The sequence below is a fragment of the Rhodnius prolixus genome, unplaced genomic scaffold (genome assembly GCF_049639745.1).
Source record: "Rhodnius prolixus isolate KJV_2025 unplaced genomic scaffold, Rpr scaffold_3, whole genome shotgun sequence".
NCBI classification, from domain to species: domain Eukaryota; kingdom Metazoa; phylum Arthropoda; class Insecta; order Hemiptera; family Reduviidae; genus Rhodnius; species Rhodnius prolixus.
This window is the reverse complement of record NW_027411603.1, coordinates 1,062,292-1,083,854: the sequence shown is the minus strand read 5'-3', so window position 1 is coordinate 1,083,854 and position 21,563 is coordinate 1,062,292. Positions and strand designations below refer to the sequence as shown.

At 36.8% G+C, this 21,563-nt stretch overlaps 2 protein-coding genes across 7 annotated transcripts in view; one reads left to right on the top strand and one right to left on the bottom strand.

The window, feature by feature from the left end:
- Positions 1-7,792, top strand: part of LOC141452786 (glycine receptor subunit beta-type 4-like) — a 238,916-nt gene extending 231,124 nt beyond the window's left edge. For all 4 annotated transcript variants that reach the window (XM_074125217.1, XM_074125216.1, XM_074125219.1 and 1 more), the window contains one exon: positions 1,168-7,792. In XM_074125217.1, the coding sequence (XP_073981318.1) occupies positions 1,168-1,302 (135 nt within the window). In that variant the 3' untranslated portion in view covers positions 1,303-7,792. The remainder of the gene's footprint in view (positions 1-1,167) is intronic.
- Positions 6,671-21,563, bottom strand: part of Asciz (ASCIZ zinc finger protein) — a 23,080-nt gene continuing 8,187 nt past the window's right edge. Inside the window, exons 5-6 of one of the 3 annotated variants that reach the window (XR_012457617.1) lie at positions 19,359-19,758; positions 6,671-19,013 (exon numbers count right to left, since the gene is read on the bottom strand). Coding sequence is in view for 1 of the 3 variants with exons in the window: in XM_074125223.1 (XP_073981324.1) it covers positions 19,471-19,758 (288 nt within the window). In the remaining 2 variants the exon portion in view is untranslated. Of the gene's footprint in view, positions 19,759-21,563 lie in introns of all 3 variants that reach the window. The other 2 variants (XR_012457618.1, XM_074125223.1) reach the window with 2 other exon arrangements.

The following is a 21,563-nucleotide window of genomic DNA, read 5'->3' as shown; positions in this document are numbered from 1 at the left end:
TTCTCGTAGAAGAGTAGACTGTTCCAAGTAAGGTGCAGCTCCATATCGGTTCTTTTATAACTCAATAGTTTACAGCCGCTGCAAGTGCAGGGTTGCAGGTAGTAAAAAGTGCACAGCGCTAAGGCGTGACGCTGATCGCAAGATCGCATTCACGATTAACAGAGTCCTGGCTACTTTAAATATCAACATTGATGTTGTTGATACATGTTATTTCATTTCTTCTGAAGCGACTGCCGAATTCTTTAATTCTCCGTTTTGTCACGAAGGGAATCACATACTTTGTTTTACTTTATTTATCTCCAGGCCCTTCCGATTTGCGGCTTCCTCCAATACTTGCAGCAGTACGGAGAATGAAGACCTGTTTTGGCCCGAAATCACCAAATTATTTGTAAATGCCGTATGGGGCGTGAGTCTGTTAAATATTGAAATCTGCTGTCATTTCTAAACAGATACTAAATATGGCGGAGAAAGTGGTTGCCTCCGTCTTAAGCCACCTCCCTCCTAAAAAGTCATCCTGCTGGCAGTAGGATGCACTTCTGCAGATCAGTTTCTTCGGGATGCCTACAAAGCGTTCAGGAATTCTTCCTTTTTTACGCAGCCATACTCCTGCTTGTTATCGTGAGAACTATTTTTGGTCTAAAGTTCCTGAAGAAAAGGCATGTACAGTAAATGGAAAATCAATTGCATATACTTCAAATTAAATGTATCATCTAGATAGATATAAATGTTCTTTGTAAGAACATCAGCTGAACTTAAAAGAAACATGATAGAAACATCAACGCTGGGCGTGAGATTTTCCTTGTACACAAATTAGCATTAATTGCCTGCTACAAGATATCTGAAAATCAGCTATATCTGTAAGTAACTGGTACTTTAGATTTCGCTTGAGCCCTACTGAGTGCAGCCTCATATGCAAGGTTTCTTTAACGTCAGAAATATTCATTGCTGAGACGTTTCAATCTCGAAAGAGGAAACGCAGTTAGGCTCTTCTGTTTGTTTTTTTTTCTAGCATTTAGCTAAAAGCGAAGGTCTAACATTGATCTCACAAGGGACTGAAACCACACTGGCATTCCAAACAACTGTTGAAATCAGTTCATTGCGGATTCAACATTTAGGAGTATTCTACAATTTTAGAAGATGCTAACCAGAAATTTATATAATTTCCAGAGAACCAACGTGTTCCGAGGCCCGACTCCGTACATGGTCCGAGCTAGAAGAATTGATGAGTACTCCAGGCTGTGTTTCCCATTGATTTTTGCTCTCTTCAACGTCCTGTATTGGTCATACTATCTACGTAATTAGTGAGGGTTATTCAAAGTTTTTTTTAAAATGTTAAACATTTTTATTATTAATGAAAGAAATATTTTGTTAAATAATATATAAATGCAATTTATTTGTTAAAATAATAATTATACATTCCAGAATATTTGTGTTTATTGAATATACGGTGGAGGGTGTTTTATAAGAAAGAAAAAAAAAATTATAAAAGTAATGCTTTTCATGGTTGCTGGATTGAAAAAGGTTTTGTTAAATATACGATAATTTAGGTTTGGTACTGTAAGATAATACATCACCGTTCGCTGATGGAAGCTCTCCTTCAACCTTGCTATGCACATCGATCTTCTAAAATACTCTCCGAGACATTACTGGTTAACTTCTTCCAAATATTTCGGCAATGAAACTGACCCATTCAAAGTTAATTGAATAAAACGCCCAATTCCATCTGAAATATAAAAAAACACGTCTCCTAAAAGTTGTAATAAAGTTCTGCAATTATTGAACTTTAAAATGTACCGGAGAAATCCCAAGATGCACAACAGTAGATGCAGAAAACGTGGGAGATTGCGGCGTATTCTTGTCTTGTAGAGTTGTTTAAATAAACTGACAGACATCTCTTTTCCAACTTCTACAAACTCCTTTTATGTAGTGTCAGGTGAAGTTGAATAGGCGCCCGGGGCAAACTCCTGGACACTTTTAGGGTTTTTTTTTCCTTCTTAAACTAAGGAGCGAGTGTTGCCGAGTAGATAACCAACTTTCACCGGAGTTACATGTTTTGATTCACCTTAGTCCCCAAAAAAAGTGTTTTCTTAGAATATTAGGTGTGAACGTGCGAGCTCAATTTGGAAAAACCACAGGTAGCTCAAACTTAATAAATAATTCGTTTTATAATTTATAATATTTTTAAAAAACATGTTCCTTTGACTTGATCTTAATGCCCGGGCGGCCGCCTCCTTCGCTCAGCGCTGGTTCTATACTACTGGTTAATAGCATCACAATCGAATACCATAAGTTACGTAAACTTTAGAGTTATACATATTAACATAAGGATACAAAGTTTTAAATATTTTTCGACAAAATCTCACAAAAGTGAAAAATCAATTTCATAAAGTTGTACTTATGGTTTAAGAATTTTGATGGCTGCTATCAGGTCCCTGGCAGGGTCCAATCTAAATATAAAGTTTCAGCATCCTGCGAGGTCTAAAAAAAGACGGGATATGCTTCGGATGAGGTGTGATCGCTTACCACTTACAGCAACACATCCTAGGCTTGCTGAAGTAGTAGTTTTCTGGTTGAGGGGGGGGGGCCTTAAGAGATTTAGAGTTATTCTTTTTGGTTTGAATCGGATGAGCTGTCTGTGCTAGTCAAACCTCTTTAAAAGCATCTCGTTGATAAGTTGCTGATTCGTCATGCAGCCTCAAGATAGCTGTATTAGCTGTTCTTAACTCCTGTCGTCGATTTGGGCGTCTTTTAATCACACTCACCTGATTAGCTTCACTCTCTTTTAGGAGTAAAATGCCTGAGACTTCTTTTTTTTTAATCAAATATTTGTTAGATTAATTTCTTTCTTTTTAAAATTAATTTATGAATAATCGTCCAAAATATTTCTATGCATGCCAGATTTGGATTAAGTGATCCCAAATTAAAACTCTATCCTTAATAATAATAAACCCATGAAATTATTTACATGATATTTACTATTTGTCTCTATCCATTGTAAATACAATTCTATATTTGTTCAAGGAAGTAATTTTTATAACAAAATGAAGATTGTTTCTATTCACTTTAAAGGGATTATTATGGTAAGTAATACTTGGAGAAGATGCGGGTCCAAAATTTAAATTGTGTTTCAATTACATCAATCTATAAATATTTATTATAATTCTAATAAATTAATATTACTGTATGTAAAATATATTTTCTATAGAATTAAAAAAATAAAATAAAATTCCAAGCTGTGAATCTTTGAGCTATTTACTTAACCAAAATGTGTGTAAAAATGGACATGAAACCACTTTATATTTTAGTCAGATAAAATTTTGATGTCTTGGTGTTTTAAAAATTTTTACTTGTGAGTGATCACCTAGTTAAAAACTCGCTACTGAGTGTTGCTCATTCTGGCGAATTTGGGCAACGTCTTCTCGAAAAGTGTATAACTACGTGTCTCATTATGTATGTTTATGTGAATTTAAATTTTAAGTACTTATATGCAAAAAGTGGATAAATGTTACCTCTTTTAAATAAACATTTGTAAATTTAAATGTTATTTTATATCGCTGTTTTAGAGGACAATTTTTTTTGTAAGAACATTAAACAAAATGCAGAATTAATGCATAATGTTCAAATTCAACCCAAAGAACAGAAAATTTAATTCAACCATCGACCTGACTACGTCGATTAAATAGCTTGAATTGACGGTGTCAATAATATTATTGTTATACAATTTCACTAACCAAAATCTTTTATTGTAGAATATTATTTATCGTATTTTTGGTAACTGACAAATTAATCCAAGTGCATGAAAGATTAATATCAATTTCAGTCAAAATTGTTATTATATTTTTTGTTGTTCATTCTTTTTGGTGACTGTTTCATAGTTTCAATAGGATGAAAAAATAAATGCCATTTTAGTCGGTAAAATTTATTTTGCCGAATCTTGTCTGTTCATGGACTGACAAGACAGAAGACACACCAACCCTGAAATGTAAAAGTATTACTTGCTAAACTAGCCCTGAAGATGACCTAGTCCAGTGGTGGGCAAACTTTTTTAATGGGGGGGGGGGGCACAAAGTTTTTAAGAAATTCTAGAGGAGGGCCAGAATTATAGAAAAAAATGCATTTTGTGTTAAAGCTTTTAATCATAATATTATAAAAACATTACAGCATTACACACTTGTGTAACTACGCGGCTAGTTTAGCTTCACCTATAGGTTATGCATCTATTATTCTACTAAGTAGAATGTACTTTATACTTCTCGACCATCAAAACGTAATTATAGAGGGCCATATACTATCCATGTCGATGGACCCTCAGCGGGCCGGATTAAATACTTTCGCGGGCAGTACTTTGCCCATCACCGACCTAGTCCCTAGGTCGAACGCCCGGCAAAATAAATTTTACTCGACTGAAATGGCATTTACTTTTTCATCCTATTATTATTTTTAGCAAATCTAGACCTAGGGATTACCTAGGCCATCTTCAGGTGAATCGCTAAATATGTTTTTTTTTTTAAATAATAAATTAGTATGACTGAAATTGGCAGTAAAAATCTTTTATATATTTACGGGGTATTGTGGAGCAGTCGGTCATAGATTTTAAAAAGTTCTCTTTTATCAAAGTTTCGGCAAATTAATTGCCTTCTTCATAGTCTTTTTACAAATGTAATTTATCTATTTAAATTTGCAATATATTTATACATTTTAAGGTCATGGGGAATTTCCGAGTTCAAAAGTGCAAAAAAACTTCCCGTTTAAAAAGTTTTACAATTTGATTTAGTTGGATCTAAGTTGGTTCTAAGCCAGCGAACATAATTGTTGGTGAATGCTGACAACGGAGTGAAAGGAAATCTCAATAAGTTAAATTGAAAAATACTGATCCATAAAATTAAAACGAATTAAACTTGTACTCAGTAATAAGAGCTCATTTTACAACCGTTTGGAATGCAAGGTAAACAGCCGACCATTAGTAACATCATGGTAGCATGGCCATTAATTCCTGTGAAAAATTTAAACAAAAACAATGTTTTTCTTCTTGTAATATGAAAATTTTCACACTGACTTACCAAGAATGATCACCAAGTAAAGAAAATGTCGCAACATGTCAAATTTTCCTTTTTCTTGTCCCACAACCCTTCAAGGTATATGCCTTCAGAAGGAATATGGTCCACGTTTAGAATTTTAAATTAACATTCCTCCATTTGGCTGCTTGCAAATTCTTTCTGTTTCTACAAGGTATAGCTATTTATATGTTTGCCTCTTATCTTCTGTTACCAGTGTACTTCTAAGAGATTTTACCGAGAGTGATTTCTCACTTGAAGCTGACCGCTGATGGGGTTGCGGGTGAATCGATCAGTGGTCATCCACTGCGGGTATCATTGCCTTGGACCAGTTCCTTCCCTTTTCCTTTCCCAATCTCAACTTTGTATACTGTGTACTTCTGTTTTCAATTTACTTTCACATTCAAAATGTTGCTGCACCATTGCTACCTGATTGATGTTTAAACGACTCTGATGTTCGACCAATCGAGTCGTGTTGTATGCAGTAGCATTTCTTCTAACTTGCAATGTAGACACAACACGACCATTTGCAGCAAGTGGATTCATACATCCTTGATGGGAGTAAACTGTAGGAGCCCAATCTCCCGGCTACATGAATAACATTCAATGAGAGAATGGATATTCCCATTCACATTTTGGGAATGAGGCTGTTAAAAATTGTGTGAACAAATAATTTTATTGTAATGACAACTTTACCATTATAGATTACAAAGTAATTTTTTTTGAATTTGAAAAAGTTTATTTACAATTTAAAATAGATACACAAAAGGAGGTTTCAGGCTGCAGTGCCTATATACTCTCCACAACTTTAATATTTACATTGGTTAATACTGAGACAAAAACACTTACTACATACAATTACAAGGTAATGAAGTTTTATATTATAAAGGTTAATTTTTTTCACAAATTAATGGTATTGTTACTTTTTGTAAATAATATTATACTAATTTTCTCCTTTGTTTAGAGGTATAAACTAGCCAATACTCATTATTACATTGTGTTGGTGATTTTAATTATTGGAACAATGTGTGATAAAAAAAAAAATGCTTAAAAATAATTCAAAAGAAAAGATTATTTTTTATATAATAAAATTGACTAAATTAATTATAAAACAATTAATAATAATAAATCCAATAAATTTGATTAAAGTTATTTCCAAGATTTTTTCAATGGAGAACAGAGTCATGTTGCAAAAGGTGTGTGAACAAGTGAACCAGAGATGTAAACAAATGTTATATATACAAGTTAAATTTCATTATAAATATGTTCTACTACAGCGATTAATTCATTTGTTAAAAATTTGGAGAGATGAAACTGATCACACAGATTCGCTCTTACTGCAATTCTATTCAAGATGATTTGGGAAATATTAGGTGGCTGTCGTGGTAACAGTTGGCTTCCTCTATCCTGTCTTTGGATACGACTGTGGCATATGCCACTGGAACGGGATAATTGGACATTATGGCCCAATTGAAAATGGTAGCCATTTACTGAACAATTGGCTCTTCGGGTTAATTATTGGTGGTTTGAATTGGCGCTCTCCATCTTTCCGTCACCCTCCAGATTATCTGGTCTTCCTTAGCTCAAGTACAGACTCCACACTGATCTTCACTCCCTTTCTTGCAGCTTTTTCTTCTCCATTCTTCTTTATTTTTATTTTATTTCATTTTTTTTTTTTTTTGAGTGCGAAGAACTAAGCATCTGGACTAAGAAAATGATGCAATTCAAGAGAACCTTCAAATTGTCGTTCTTTTAATGCGCGAAGGCGAGAATAGACCCACTTAAGTCAACCTGAACCTCTATAATATCATATCTAGTACTTATATTAAAATCAATTCACTGACTTGGTCAAATTTGACCGACAGAATTTAAACGATAAATGCAGTAAGAGAGAGTCGTGTGAGTGTTTCAGATGCAGCTTTATATTTATTAAGATTATATATATATATTAAATGCTGTGAGAGGTAGAATAGACACAAACATATTTAAATGCATATATTTTTTTTCTCGCATAATATTAGTGACAATTTATTTTTTTTTTAAATAAATGATTATATTACAAATTATTTATGATTATTGTAGATAACTAAATTTAATGACAGTAATTGGGTAAATAACAAGATCATTGTAAAACTATTTGTAAATAAATAAATGTCTTTAAAATTATTACAATTATATATGTAAGTAAGTATTGTATACATAAAATAATATTTTAACCATTTTTCCATAAGATTATTATTTACATTTTCCTAATAAATTAATTCAATACTAATTACTTAATAGTAAAAATATAAATTAAAACAGCTAAATAAAGATTAATAAAAACTTTCAAATATTGTACAAATGTAATATTAAATAATGGGAATAATTAAAAATACAATATAATAATTATCATATGAATGGTAAATTGAAAATAAATGTGTAACGGAAATGGAATCGTGAACGCGAGGAGGAGGGGGCCGTGGCTGGGTGTACACAGGCCCCTAGCATAGTGGAGTGGGGAGCGTGACCTACAGCGAGACGGACATCCAGTATGGCCTGTGCGCTCGTCAGGTGTACTTCGTGCGGAGAGGTCTATGGTGATTGCTGAGCTGTTGCAGTGCGTGGCTAGCTGAGAGAGAGGTCTCTACGACACAGACTGACCACTAGGAAGTTATTCTTTATTATTTCAACCAGGAAATTGTTTTCGTTTGTAATTATTTATTATTATGGTCCAATAAATTATGTTTTATGTTTAACCTTATTTTAGTTCATTCCCTGTTTTGTCCTACCTTACAGTGGTGTCAGGTGATTGGGGTTGTTTGAGGGAAATATTCACGTTAATTACTGTACGAGATATGATAGAAGCATTTTTTTTGTTGTTGTTCATTCATTTAATCAGCGTAATTTTTGGGTTTGTAGCGTAATAAAGTAGAATAAAATTACATTGTGTGTTAGTGTGGTAAACAATATTTAGTGTGTAAATAATATTTTGTTTGTTTAATTACAGTTCTGTTTTACGTTTCATTTGTGTGTTTAATTAAAGTTTTGTTTTAAGTTTAATTGGCGGGGGTTGGTTGGTTGTTTGTCTGTAAATAAAAAAAAAAAATAAATAATAAAGAATAACTTCCTAGTGGTCAGTCTGTGTCGTAGAGACCTCTCTCTCAGCTAGCCACGCACTGCAACAGCTCAGCAATCACCAAAGACCTCTCCGCACGAAGTACACCTGACGAGCGCACAGGCCATACTGGATGTCCGTCTCGCTGTAGGTCACGCTCCCCACTCCACTATGCTAGGGGCCTGTGTACACCCAGCCACGGCCCCCTCCTCCTCGCGTTCACGATTCCATTTCCGTTACATAGCCCCCTCAGAAAAAAAGTGAAGTTCCTCCTTGAGGAACATAGCCCCCTCTTCTTCTGCTGAACGTATCCAAATCATCTTTGTCAACACTCTTGCTGGGATAAGATTCACGTCTGAAGTAGTTGTCGGCTAGTCAGGGAATGGCAGTCTCAACGTACCTCCTTTCCCTTTGCAGCAGTTTTATATCGCTGCGCTTGACGATTTCCGATGGATGGTGGTCAACCACTTGGTATCGAACAAAATCATCGCTGGCTACAGCCAGAACCAATAACTCACAGAATAATGTGAAATAAACCAAAAAACTACACTTAAGTCTAACGGCCGCCATTATTAGTAAGTAAGAAATAATTTATTGTTCTACGATAAACTACCTACAGACATAACCAAACTAAAAAAAAATCAGGACTTATATCCAGGAAAAACAACATCAATGGCTGTGATTGGTGATAACGATCATGGGGACATTCACCGTAGTGATGCTGAACAAAAAAGAGTAGCACCAACGACTACAAGCACACCTGTGCCAGCTGTCGGCAATACAACTATCACAAAGGCATGGAGTGCCCGACCGAGTCCTAACCGATCAGGGTCGTAACTTTACCTCGGAGGTCTTCAGGATGTTATGTAAATATTTAGGCATTACGAAGGTACAGTCGACGGCCTACCATCCGGAAGGGAATGGCATGGTCGAACGGGTACATCGAACCCTCGTGGACTCGCTGGCCTGTTTGGTCCGGCGCGATGGGAGGGACTGGGACCGGTGGGTGCCCTATGTGCTGACAGCGTACAGGAGCACACCTCACTCTTCCACCGGATATACCCCTTTCTATCTGCTCCATGGTAGGGAGCTAAGGCAACCATTCGAGGATAGTATTGACGTGGAGGAGGCGACAACTGAGTTGCCGGAGTTCGTTCGAAGGTTGAAGACCAGGCTAAACGAGGCCTTCCGCCTGGCTAGAGTCCAAGACTCACAGACCAGAAGAAAACGGGCGGAGACACATGATAAGGGAAAGAAGGCCCGAGAGTTTAATGCGGGAGAACAGGTTTATTTGCATGAACCAGCGGTACCTGCTGGTCATTCCCGTAAGTTCAGGCGTCCGTGGACTGGACCCCATACCATTCTTGCACGTCTCTCGTCGGTGAACTATCGGATTGCCTTAGCTTCGGGGGGACACAGTAGTGTACATGTCAATAGACTCAAGCCGGCAAAGACGAGAACCCCTGGCCCACCGGATAATACAACTACACTACCGGGGTCGCGGGTGGAACTCGACCTTGACGAGGGCTGGAGAGAGAGGAATTGGGGTAGGGAGGAAGGAGAGGGGGCCCAACCAGTAGAGGAGGGGCAACTCGGGAGTTGGAATGTTGAGGAAGATGATTATTCGGAGGGGTCATCTTCGGGAGAGTCATCGATAGGAGCTGCGAGCACAAAAGACCCAACATGGACTCCGGGGGAGGAAGAATGGGAGCAAACAGACGTGACCGAAGTAGCGCGCCGACCGTACACGTTGCGGAACACTGCTCAGGAAGGGGAGGGACTTCGCGGGGACGTACGAGATAATACAACACCCCCCTATCCAAGGATGGACAATGTAAACACTCGAACCCGGTATCGAACCCGGGGTAGGCCTTCCCGAGATGCAGATTCCTCGGAAGGTGTTTAATATAAAATAAGGAGGTGTGGTGGTGATACTAACCTGTGTTGGTTTTATGTGGGTGTTGGGGGAGACAATCCTAGAATTCTGACCGCACTAGTACGGAGACCTGGTAAATGGCCACGTGGGGCAGGAGTTTGGGGGGCCATTGGTTCTCTCTGCACTAGGGGACCCTGATGCTGATCGGCGCTAGTCAGGGGCCTTTATACCGGCTGGTTAGCCAATCACCCCAGCGGAGAAAAGTTCGTCTGCTGAAAGGAAAAGACCGACTGGTGTCGGAAGGCAAAGGTCCGGAAGAACAAGTAGCCTGGAGGACAGGAAAGAAGTATCCAGACTGAAGGTACTGGGGACCGAAACCAGCAGAAACCAGGAGATCTCAGGACCCCCTAGGACAACTTGGATGAACCAGAACCACTTCCACCCAGCAGAAACGTTATCGATGCTCGAGCCCAGAGGGAGAGGCAAGCTGTAAGAAAAGTGAAGCCTCAAGGAGGAACTTCACTTTTTTTCTGAGGGGGCTATGTAACGGAAATGGAATCGTGAACGCGAGGAGGAGGGGGCCGTGGCTGGGTGTACACAGGCCCCTAGCATAGTGGAGTGGGGAGCGTGACCTACAGCGAGACGGACATCCAGTATGGCCTGTGCGCTCGTCAGGTGTACTTCGTGCGGAGAGGTCTTTGGTGATTGCTGAGCTGTTGCAGTGCGTGGCTAGCTGAGAGAGAGGTCTCTACGACACAGACTGACCACTAGGAAGTTATTCTTTATTATTTCAACCAGGAAATTGTTTTCGTTTGTAATTATTTATTATTATGGTCCAATAAATTATGTTTTATGTTTAACCTTATTTTAGTTCATTCCCTGTTTTGTCCTACCTTACAAATGTTATTGTAAAAAGTAAAACTAAAACAAAATATTTTCTCTTAAAATATAAAAAAATAAATGAAATTTCTGTCAAGAAAGCGTTTATTTATACACATTACAAAGAAGCAATAACAAGCATGCTCATCAAATTCGACTAAAGAGCTCGTTAAGAGTCACTTCTATCTTTTTTCTTTTTCATTTATTTACTTCAAATTCAATAGTCTGAACTCAACTCAGCCTCCTCACGATAAAAGATTGGATCGGAATGATAAAGTCTTCATGTTGGCGGATGACAGAGATATTTTTGGGTTAATTGTATAGTTGATTTAAAAGAAAAATTAGACTTACTACAACAGAAATTGCCATTAAAATAATCTAGAAAGTTAATGCGAATAAAATAGAAATATATTTTCCAAAGAGCGATAGTAAACAATTTTTTTTAAAAAAAAATCTATGCTGAAAAAAACGACAAAAAAATGCTTATTATAAGTATTCAATATTGGGGAACAATAATACAATATTAGTACTTCCTTTCGTTTATCTCATTAAGACATTATTTCTAACTTAAATTATTAATTTCTTTCCTACTATCCTTACACACACATACATCAAAGTAATTATTTAAACTTATTCTACTTTATTTTTACATTTATTCTGAAAATATAGAATTATTTTGTTTAGTTCATTCTATATTTTCCTTATAGATACTATAACCGTCGTGTTGGGTTATCCACATGCTTAAAGCAATTGTGGTTATTAACGTAAAAAAAAGAACAAAATATATACATAAATAAGTAAATAATAAAAGAAACACACTACACTGTTCCAAACGCTTTAATCACCAAGTATTTCAACAAGTACCACATCTACAAGCCTAGAAAAAGTTATAAAAAATATATGGAAACCTCTTGGCATTTATACAATTTATTTACTGCCGGATATCACAAACTAGCTTCCCTCTCACAACTTTTCTGATATGCTTTTTGCCGAGATATAAATATTATCTTATTTGGGTGATGCTTTTACGTCTTAAATTTGTCAAGAAACTCCTCGAACAGTAATTGATGAAAAAAAAAGCTTTTTAAAAAATGGGGGGGAAAAAAATTGTTCAGAACCCCCAAAAAATTCAAAACGACGGACTTTCATCGATCAAATAAAAACATGGAACACCCCACACGTCTTGGAGGATGCTATCCAACAAGTACACCGCCATTATTCTTCGCAAACTTTCACAAATAAAACAAAGATACACCAATGCCCTGTTTCCTGTTCGCCAACCCAGGCGGCCATCTATTCAATTATTTACTCTTCACTGGGGTCATGAAGATCATTCTGGTTGAAAAAGCAAAAAACAATTCGCAATAGATCAAGCTGAGAGCTAAGAATGATCTAAATCGAGGGCAGCAAACTAGCACAACAGGAAAAAAAAGACTCTACTTGGATTGTTGGACCCTGGAAGTGCTTTCAAGTTTAACAGAATCATGCAGGTTCACGAACTGGCATCAGAAGTGAGAAAGTAATTTAGGTTCAACTAGGACTAGCCAACAGCCAGAGCTTAGCTGGACAAATTAGAAGCCATAATGTAACTGTTCACGTAACCCAAGTCTAGAATTATAATAAGGTTTAGTTGGAAGGTGTACCATGGATAAGTCCACGTACAACGTTCACTCTCATTCAGCACAGTTAACGAATTCACCATAGCTCTGAAGATCGCAAAAAGGACTAGTAAAGATAACCGCAACCTTTAGGTGTGGAAGAAGGAACGGATAACTCAAATCGCCACATCTGATGATCGCAAAAAGAACTAGCAAAGATAACCGCAGCCTTTTGATGCGGAGGAAAAAATGGGTAACTCGAATCGTCGCCACAGCTCTGAAGATCGCAAACAGGACTAATAAAGATAACCGCAACTTTTTGATGCGGTGGAAGAAACGGGTAATTCGAATCGTCACAATAGCTCTGAAGATCGCAAATAGGACTAATAAAGATAACCGCAACTTTTTGATGCGGTGGAAGAAACGGGGAGCACGAATCGTCGCCACAGCTCTGAAGATCGCAAACAGGACTAATAAAGATAACCGCAACTTTTTGATGCGGTGGAAGAAACGGGTAATTCGAACCGGCACAATAGCTCTGAAGATCGCAAACAGGACTAATAAAGATAACCGATAACCGCTACCTTTCGATGCGGAGGAAAAAATGGGTAACTCGAATCGTCGCCACAGCTCTGAAGATCGCAAACAGGACTAATAAAGATAACTGCAACTTTTTGATGCGGTGGAAGAAACGGGTAATTCGAATCGGCACAATAGCTCTGAAGATCGCAAACAGGACTACTAACAGCAGCCTTTAGACGTGGAGGAACCTCGAATATGAGGCCGTGGTAAAGAATTCTTAAAAGGATATAAAAAAAAAATCATCAAATACATTCTGAAGAAGCAAGGAGATAAGACTTTCAAGAGAACGAGAAAATTCGAACAGATAGTGAACAGAACGAACTATTCAAGGGGTATCAATTATCATCTTTGCCAAGTTGATGCACATCGCCCTTCAATCTCTTCTCAATACTTCACAAAATTCTCTCTCTCTTCTCTCAATAAGTATAACCATAGCAGCTTTGGCATTCCCAAACTGACTTGGGACAAACAGTTCTACATGTTGTGGTACAAGTTTAAACTGTTTTATAACTCGGAGCTGCCTTTGTTCACGACGATCATAATTGAAAAATTGGTTGATTGCTGGATAAATTGCAAATCACGGATCTGCAATTAACTTGAGGGCAATTAGGTAAATGGAATTAATTAAGCGGAATGGATGGTCAAATATCTGTCGAGATATATCTCAGTTCACGGAAAATTCAAATGTGCATGTGTTACCTAACCGGTAAACGAGAAATTGCAAAAGTTCCAAATATCTCTGCAAACTAATGCACATTCGTGACCAGAATTGTGCATCAGATTCACATGTATCAGTGTTTATTAAGTTAGACTCATTTACAAATGATTTCCGCCGCCTCTGCCAGAGATCTACTGTGCGTGTGTACATGTAATGGCACTTCTCATCATGATCACAGTTGAATTAAACTTCTCCAGAGGGCGACACATCTCAAAGGATACTCCAACAACTGACGTGACTACTGTTACACACGCGCAGTTATTGCAAGTGAACAGTGCTTTGTTACGTAGTCTCGGAAAACTGCATAGTTCCAAAAAGGCCGAAGCTGATATACAGTTCGACTAACACACACCATACATTCATCTGTCTGGGTGTTGTCCTCCATCGAGTCTTGTAGTTCCTGTTAGTGTACAGTGAACCAAGTGTCTGCCGCCTGTTGATCAGAAACCTACAGATCACTTTGGATGAATCAGACGCGTGGATGTGATCAGGAAGTGTGTCATGTTCTGCCAGTGCTGGACACACTGCAGGCCCAGTGACACCACATGCGACTTAGTTTATTGTTAGTGCAAGATATAAGCCAGTTTGTCTGGTACAGACTGACAGCTCAATGCACCACTCTGGGAACATTGCACTGATGTTTGGTCCATTGGGGCAAAGACTTCGGCTAATTATTCTTGGACATTTTGGTGGGATTGTAACAGCTGAAGTCTTACTATTATTTCCGGTTTTTTGTCTTTAAGCGAATTATCTACTATTATTTCCGGTTATTTGTCTTTTGAGTAAATTATCTACTAACATGGAGATGAATTGAAATTTAAGACATGCTAAGTATATTTTAGATTTGAAAGAAACATCTTGTTTCTAGATAAAGTTCGGAATTTGATTTAATAGAAGTATTCATCAAATGGAACGAATTTAACCAGAGTACCATTCTCAAATAAAAGAGGACTCGGGTTAACAGATGTTTAACAGGGAAGGATATTCCACAGATCATCGAACAGAACCAAGTCTCATGCAGACACCTTGCTGAGATTTGAAGTACCATTCACACAGTCAATAACACCTTAGATAACAGTAACTCTGCAACCCTTACAAACTCACCAAAACATCCAAGTATAACTACCCGTTGTCCTTGCGCCAATGGGCTAAACATCAATCGCAATAGGCGCACATCATGCAGTGAACAGTCAAACGACCTACACACGACAAACTGTCTTACAGCTGATGCACTCGCGCTGAACTCAAAAAGCAAGTAGTGCCAAGGACCTAAAAGGGGCGTCAGCACTGGCAGAACCTAACCCACTGCCCGTTCACGTACACTCGTCCGATCATCGAGACAGGCTGTGGGAATCTGCAAAGTAACGAGTAATGACAGGAACATAGTTCATTCTCATGACAAGAATACATTAGCTCACCTACAATAAATCTACAGCACGCCTGGATATCTAAAGGTGATATCCATCCAACTGACATCTATGGGCACCTTAAGAACTACACCATGCTCTTTCGCAATATTTAATCACACCTACTGCACACAAAACATCTATACCATGTGTCCACAATAAGGGCGCTTGGAGCTGTTTAGTGCATCCTGTGAGACTAGTGCATCCGCCGGGCCGAACATTCGTACAACAGTGACCATGACGAGAACAGTGCCATTACATGTGCACCTGTCCAGCAAATCACCATTAGTGACGACGGAAATCATCTGCAGACCAGTGTAACTTAATAAACACTGATACATGTGAATCTGATGCACAACTGCAACAATCGTAAAGTCGGACTGGCCAATGGGAGGAGCACGTGCCAACCTCGTTTAACCGCGAAAAGTGCAGCATTGTACTTACAAAACTGCAGGCTGAGCTTAGTTATCAACACTTTTTCGCTCTTATTTCGTTGAATGAGATCGATTATTAAAGATTTTTAAGCATTTTCTTTAAATTCGTCTCATTTTTTCGAATTCGGATTAGTTTCGTTTTTCGTATTCGTCTTGTTTTTTGGATTCATCTCGTTTTTTCGGATTTGTCTCTAATGATTAGTGGAGGCAAACACTAGTAACAAAGTTTTACATTCTGGATATTCTATCTGATCAGTTTTACTGGATCTGTGTTGTCAATAAAATGAACCAACCACATCATACAGGAAAGATCTCCCCCAAACAGATTGGATTGTTTAACTTTGAGACAGCCAACAAGAGGGACTCCCCCCCCTATAAGCTAACCTGAAGCTTAACATTTGGGGCTAAATGAAAGTGATGAAGAAGATATTGGTTGAAGAAGGTTGAACTTTCTGAAAACTGAAGATCTTGTTGAGACAAGAGAGCATCTAAAGCTGGTAAGGGGCAAGAAACTTGAAGAAAGGGCAAAAAAATGCTCATCAGTAGAGGAGAAGAGGGATAACAGCAATAAAAAAAAAAAAAGGGAAAAAGCCTAAAAAATGCTGCATTACCAAAAAAAGAATGTTCAAGATTATATACGAGAGCCTCGGGAAAGTGCCAGTTGATCTCTTGGACAAGAAAGGGAGACAGGAGAGTTTGGAGATGGAGGTGTCCGAATTAAGGGCAGCTATCCTCAAACTGGAGAAAATTTGGTGGACTAAGTTATAAATGGACGTAACATCGACAATGGTCGTCTTGGATTAAGAAGAGACCCCAATTTGTAACAAATAATGTGAACCAAGAAAAATTTGTTGTACAGACTTCAATTTCACTAAAATTGCAAAAAAAAAAAATGAATGTTTGTGACCATTTCCTGTAGTGAAATGAACTTTTACAAATGAAACTAATTCTTATGTCCACTGAGAACTATAAAGACAAACAATAGACGATTGTGGAGCCTTGCCTTGGACACCAGATATTTCTACAGAAAACAATGCAGGTGTACCCAAAGATTGGCACCTGCCAATAAATTTTAAAAGTGAAAATTATAGTATTTCATTATAGTAATTATAGTTTTATTTATTTACTTTTTTTTTTTTTCATCCGTCGCTAGTGCGCATGTTTGTTGCATAACAGGCTTTCAGCCATCATCAGAGGTAGATTATCTCAGTTTGGAGTAGATGTTCCAAATAACTACACAATGTATGACAATATTATAATAATTACTATTTTATAATGATTAAAATACAAGACAGTTACTTACTAACTAAATAGTTTTGAATATTTAGGCACCTAATTAAAAATGTAGTTGTGACAACATTGAGCATTGTAGTAACAAAAAAATGTTAATTTTCTGACACAAATAAAATGTTTTGGAACCCCAGAAGAAGCAAGCTTAATTTTAACATGTGTATTCGTTCGAGTTACTAATTTATATTAAGCAATTATTATTTTATAAATTCTAATATAAGAAGAGATTTTAGTTAAAGAGATTGGCCTTTCTGAAGATTGGACAGAATAATGGCAACATTGTGTAGAGATCCAATTCTTTGATCCCGCTGTTACGAGGAGTTCCATTGTTCAGAATAATGCGCTAAAATTGGAAGTTCATTGGTTTGAGTATATTTCAAAATTTTCGATTTGAGTTCAGAAATGTGGATACATACATTTCTGACACGAGTGAACATGTTGAAAATTTAAATAACTTAATATGATACTACCAAATGGCCAGAATCCTTTCTTGATTATGAATATTTATGGGTGCAGAGTTTTGACTAAAGTATGATCTGCGAATGATTACATATGCGCACTAATGATTTATTAGCGGAGTGTCAAAATATTTTGAAATGGATCCAGAAGGACATGTACGAGTATCTACATTCATTTCTCACGGCTTCGAGAATAGAAAGGGTCAAGCAATTGATAAATAGTGTTTATCGCCTCCTTTAAGTCCTACTTGAAGAATTTGATGATATTCATGAATCTACAAGATTTATACAAGGGATAAGGGATAAGGGATAAGGAATAAGTTTCTCACTCCTAAGAATAGTTAATCTATACGACAATGCGGGATATGTGTTAAACACAATGGAGGAAAAGTCACCCTAGAAGAGGCTCTTCATTCATCACAATGTCAAGTGAGAGCCTAGCACTGCGTCCACAGAACAGCAAGGTCGCCAATTGCTTCAAGGTGAAGAAAGATTTGTAAATCAGTATCACGGAAGAGAAACGTAGTTGGAGATGAAACGGAGGCCGAAGAGTAAGGCCTTCTGGAATTGTTACTATTACTGTTTAAAGGCAGAGTACAGCTCATTGTCCGGTAATGTCACGAAAGAACACTTTCCGTAGTGCGCTTAAAAACTTTGGGCGCCAATGGCCTAAGATTTGGACGGGCCTTAATTTAAAAAAATACAAACATGAGGAAGATGGTTGACAATAAGAAAAATTCTGGACTTTAATTTAATTACCAAGGAAAACAATTATAAGAAAACCTTAGTTGGAAAAATCACATCCATTTTGGCACAGCTCGTTATAGTTCATCCCATGATTTTTCATCCACTGAAAAGTAATGTTTACTTTTTGAAAAGAATTCTAATTTTATGTAATTTTGGGACAAAAAATGTGGAATAGATATATATATGAGAAATGGATAAGTAACCATGTTAATGACAAGCCAAAAGAAAAAGTGCTTTGATCTTGACTGGGACTTAAACTGGAAACCATTTCATTCCATGATGAGTTGTAAAGGCTATTGTCATTGCAGTTGTGGGTACAGAGTAGTAAAAAAGATACAGAATTACTATTACTGCTGATGAACAAGTGAAGAAGACTCTTCTTCCTCCATCTACAGGACAACACTAACTGGCGATTTTTTAATTTTCCTTTTCAGAGCAGTGTGTGTGTTGCTGTTTATGCACTTGAGGAGTTTCCATTGCCATCTCACGGATTTCGACCACAGTCTGGGAAAGAACCCCTTTCAATTCGGGGTGCTTGAGAAGGGACGGCACCATCTGAGATTTTAAACTTTGTCTTTGGACCTCGCGAATTTCTACCGTGGTTTGACGAGCATTGTAAAAAGCCTTCTGTTCGGGCAGTGCAGGGGTGGTTGTAGTGACTAACTGAGCACTTAAAATGTGTCTTCTTGTTATTTTTGATCTTTCAGATAGTTTTTTCTTACACTTCTTTATACAAAACGCCACCAAAAACACCAACATGCCAAACATTTCAAAAGTTGTTGCAAGAAACCATAAAAAAAATGATATTAACAAAAAAATTGTTGAGGGATTCATTGATATAAATTCTTCTGCCATTAAAGAGCGAACAGAATCACTGGAAAAGAAAGTCAAAAATGAACTTTTTGGTAGCAGAGTAATGAAACTTGTAGCCAATAACTGGATTAGAAAATATTATGCTTAGAGGATTACAAATTTTATGTTCAAAATTTATGCACATTAAACATTACTGTTAATAATTGTTGTTCAGAGTATTACAAATTATATGCACACAAATAAAAAATAATATGCTTAGAAGATTATAAATAATATGCTGAAAAAATCTCCCTTTTAACTTGATCGCCTTAAATTTAGCCTTACAATTACATGTTTTCAATTAAAGGCATGTGGTATCCAATGCAAGTGAACATAAAATTGATAAAATAAAATGTTAAAGACTCACGAAATGATGTTCAGCTTAACGAGAAAAGTTCACAGTTTTCACCAATATAAACTCATCCTTTTTCTTTCACAGCAAACTTGAAAAAAAAAGAGGAATGAGTTTAAAACATGGACTATAACAATGTCTGCGTCTGCGCAGTGGTGGTGATACAAGTGCTCAGATGTGCGCCAGATGTTGGTGGGTCAATGTGAAGACTGGCCCAAGCGGTTTGTGTCTCAATGTCGGATAGACGGACCAAATCGGTGATCAGAATGTCATCACAGTAGGTCTGTGTATAATTGTGACTATACTCCTCCTCGTCAATGTAGGTTTGCGTGTGCGTGTCAGACAGTAATGGCGGTAGTTCATCTGCTCCACTCACCAAAACACCATCTCCTGTGGTCTGGGTTTCGTTATTCACCTGGCACATGGAAGAAAAAAAAGAAAAAGTTAGCATTGAAGTGTTTTAAAAGAGTGAAGCGTCTTGGTTCGATATAGAACCCAAGCAACCAGATGGCTGGGAAAGGAACTGTCACACTATTCAATGGCCCAGAAACTGATTTGGACTTCAGCTAAGAGTACCATGAACAACTTTTAACAATGGCTTAGGAGAGAGCACAACAAACATTGGAAAAGAGTTGTGACGATTGTAGCGAACCAACATCGTAAAAGCGCAATGCTAAAATTGGGCAAAATGGAGCATATCCTGAAACTAAGTCTGGTGTTTGTCAATCTCAGGCACAGTGACCCAAAAAAAAATCAGTAGTAACATAACCCGATTAACAAGCGTCACCAACTGACTCAGGGCATTCATGCAATCCCCAAAGCATTATTTACAATATAAACTCATCGGTATGCAGTTTAGAACTCGCACCATCTATGCCCTACAACGACCACTATCAACCAGAATTTAGGGAACTCCCTACACTAAGACAATAAGCATCAAATTCGCAGTGGATCCAGGACTGGACTGAGTTTTTTCCATAGTCGTAGGTAGAAAGATACTGGACCAAAGAGAGATTGCTAGAACTATCTAGGACTAATTCATGAGAGGGTCACTAATTCATAAGAGGGAATAAAGATTGGTTGGACCGGATGCAAGGATCGGCTGGCTTTGGAGGGATCCAAACGCAGATGCATTATCAATACAAACTAAAACTAACCATACTCATAAAGCATTTCACAGAGGGTAAGGCAAAGATTTTGCTCCGGAGCATGCACAGAAATGAAAACCAATCGTATAAATGAACTTCTGGTGTGAAACTTCGTCCCCCCTCAGAAAAATTACCAAGAAATCATGAAAACAAATTATTGTTTATAACCTCCTTTAGCAATGACATCAGCATCATTAGACACTGTTTATAACAAAGTTAGTTGATAATGACAACATTAATGTTTATAAATTTTGAAATAAGAGACCAAGAAGCTAAAAGCACTGTTTATATCAAACAAGAAATAATATCTCTAACATAAACTAAAACTAATCTTCACATTATGATTTATTTCGAGAGAATGACGTTATTAATAATAAAACATTCTGCAATATTGTTTGTATAAATTTTATAAACCATAAATAAACTATCTCCTTAACAAAAACTTACAGTTTAAAATGTTAAGTATAAGGGTTGATTAAACGCCAAAAGGTACACAAATCAGCGAGTACTCAACATTTCATTAATTCTTCATTAATAGTTAAGTAATTCTACTGCATTAATTTTCATTAATAAGTTATTTTTTAGAATTTATTAGATGTCACAGACCCTTATGCTGGCCATTTTCGTCTACAAAATATATGTTCAAGTAGCACTGTAGATTGACTGTAATATCTAGTTATCTATAATAATGAAACTATTAATTACAGGTTAAAAAGAAAAACGTTATAAAAAATATAAAAAAATTATGAGGCTAAAAAATTCAAAACTTTTTTTTATAAAAAACTTACATCAATGATTTTGTTTATTTTATTTATTTATTTATTTTTATTTTTAAATAAAAATCGTCGGTTTAAGTTCATTCTTTGATTAAAGTAATTGTTATTTTATGTAGTAGTCAAACGTTTATAATAATTAACAAAACTTACAGTTTAAAAAGTTAAGTATAAGGGTTGATTAAACGCCAAAAGGTACACAAATCAGCAGTTCCCAACATTTCATTAATACTTCATTGATATAATTTAAGTAATTTTACTGCATTAACTTTTCCTTCACATTTTTTAGAATTTATTAG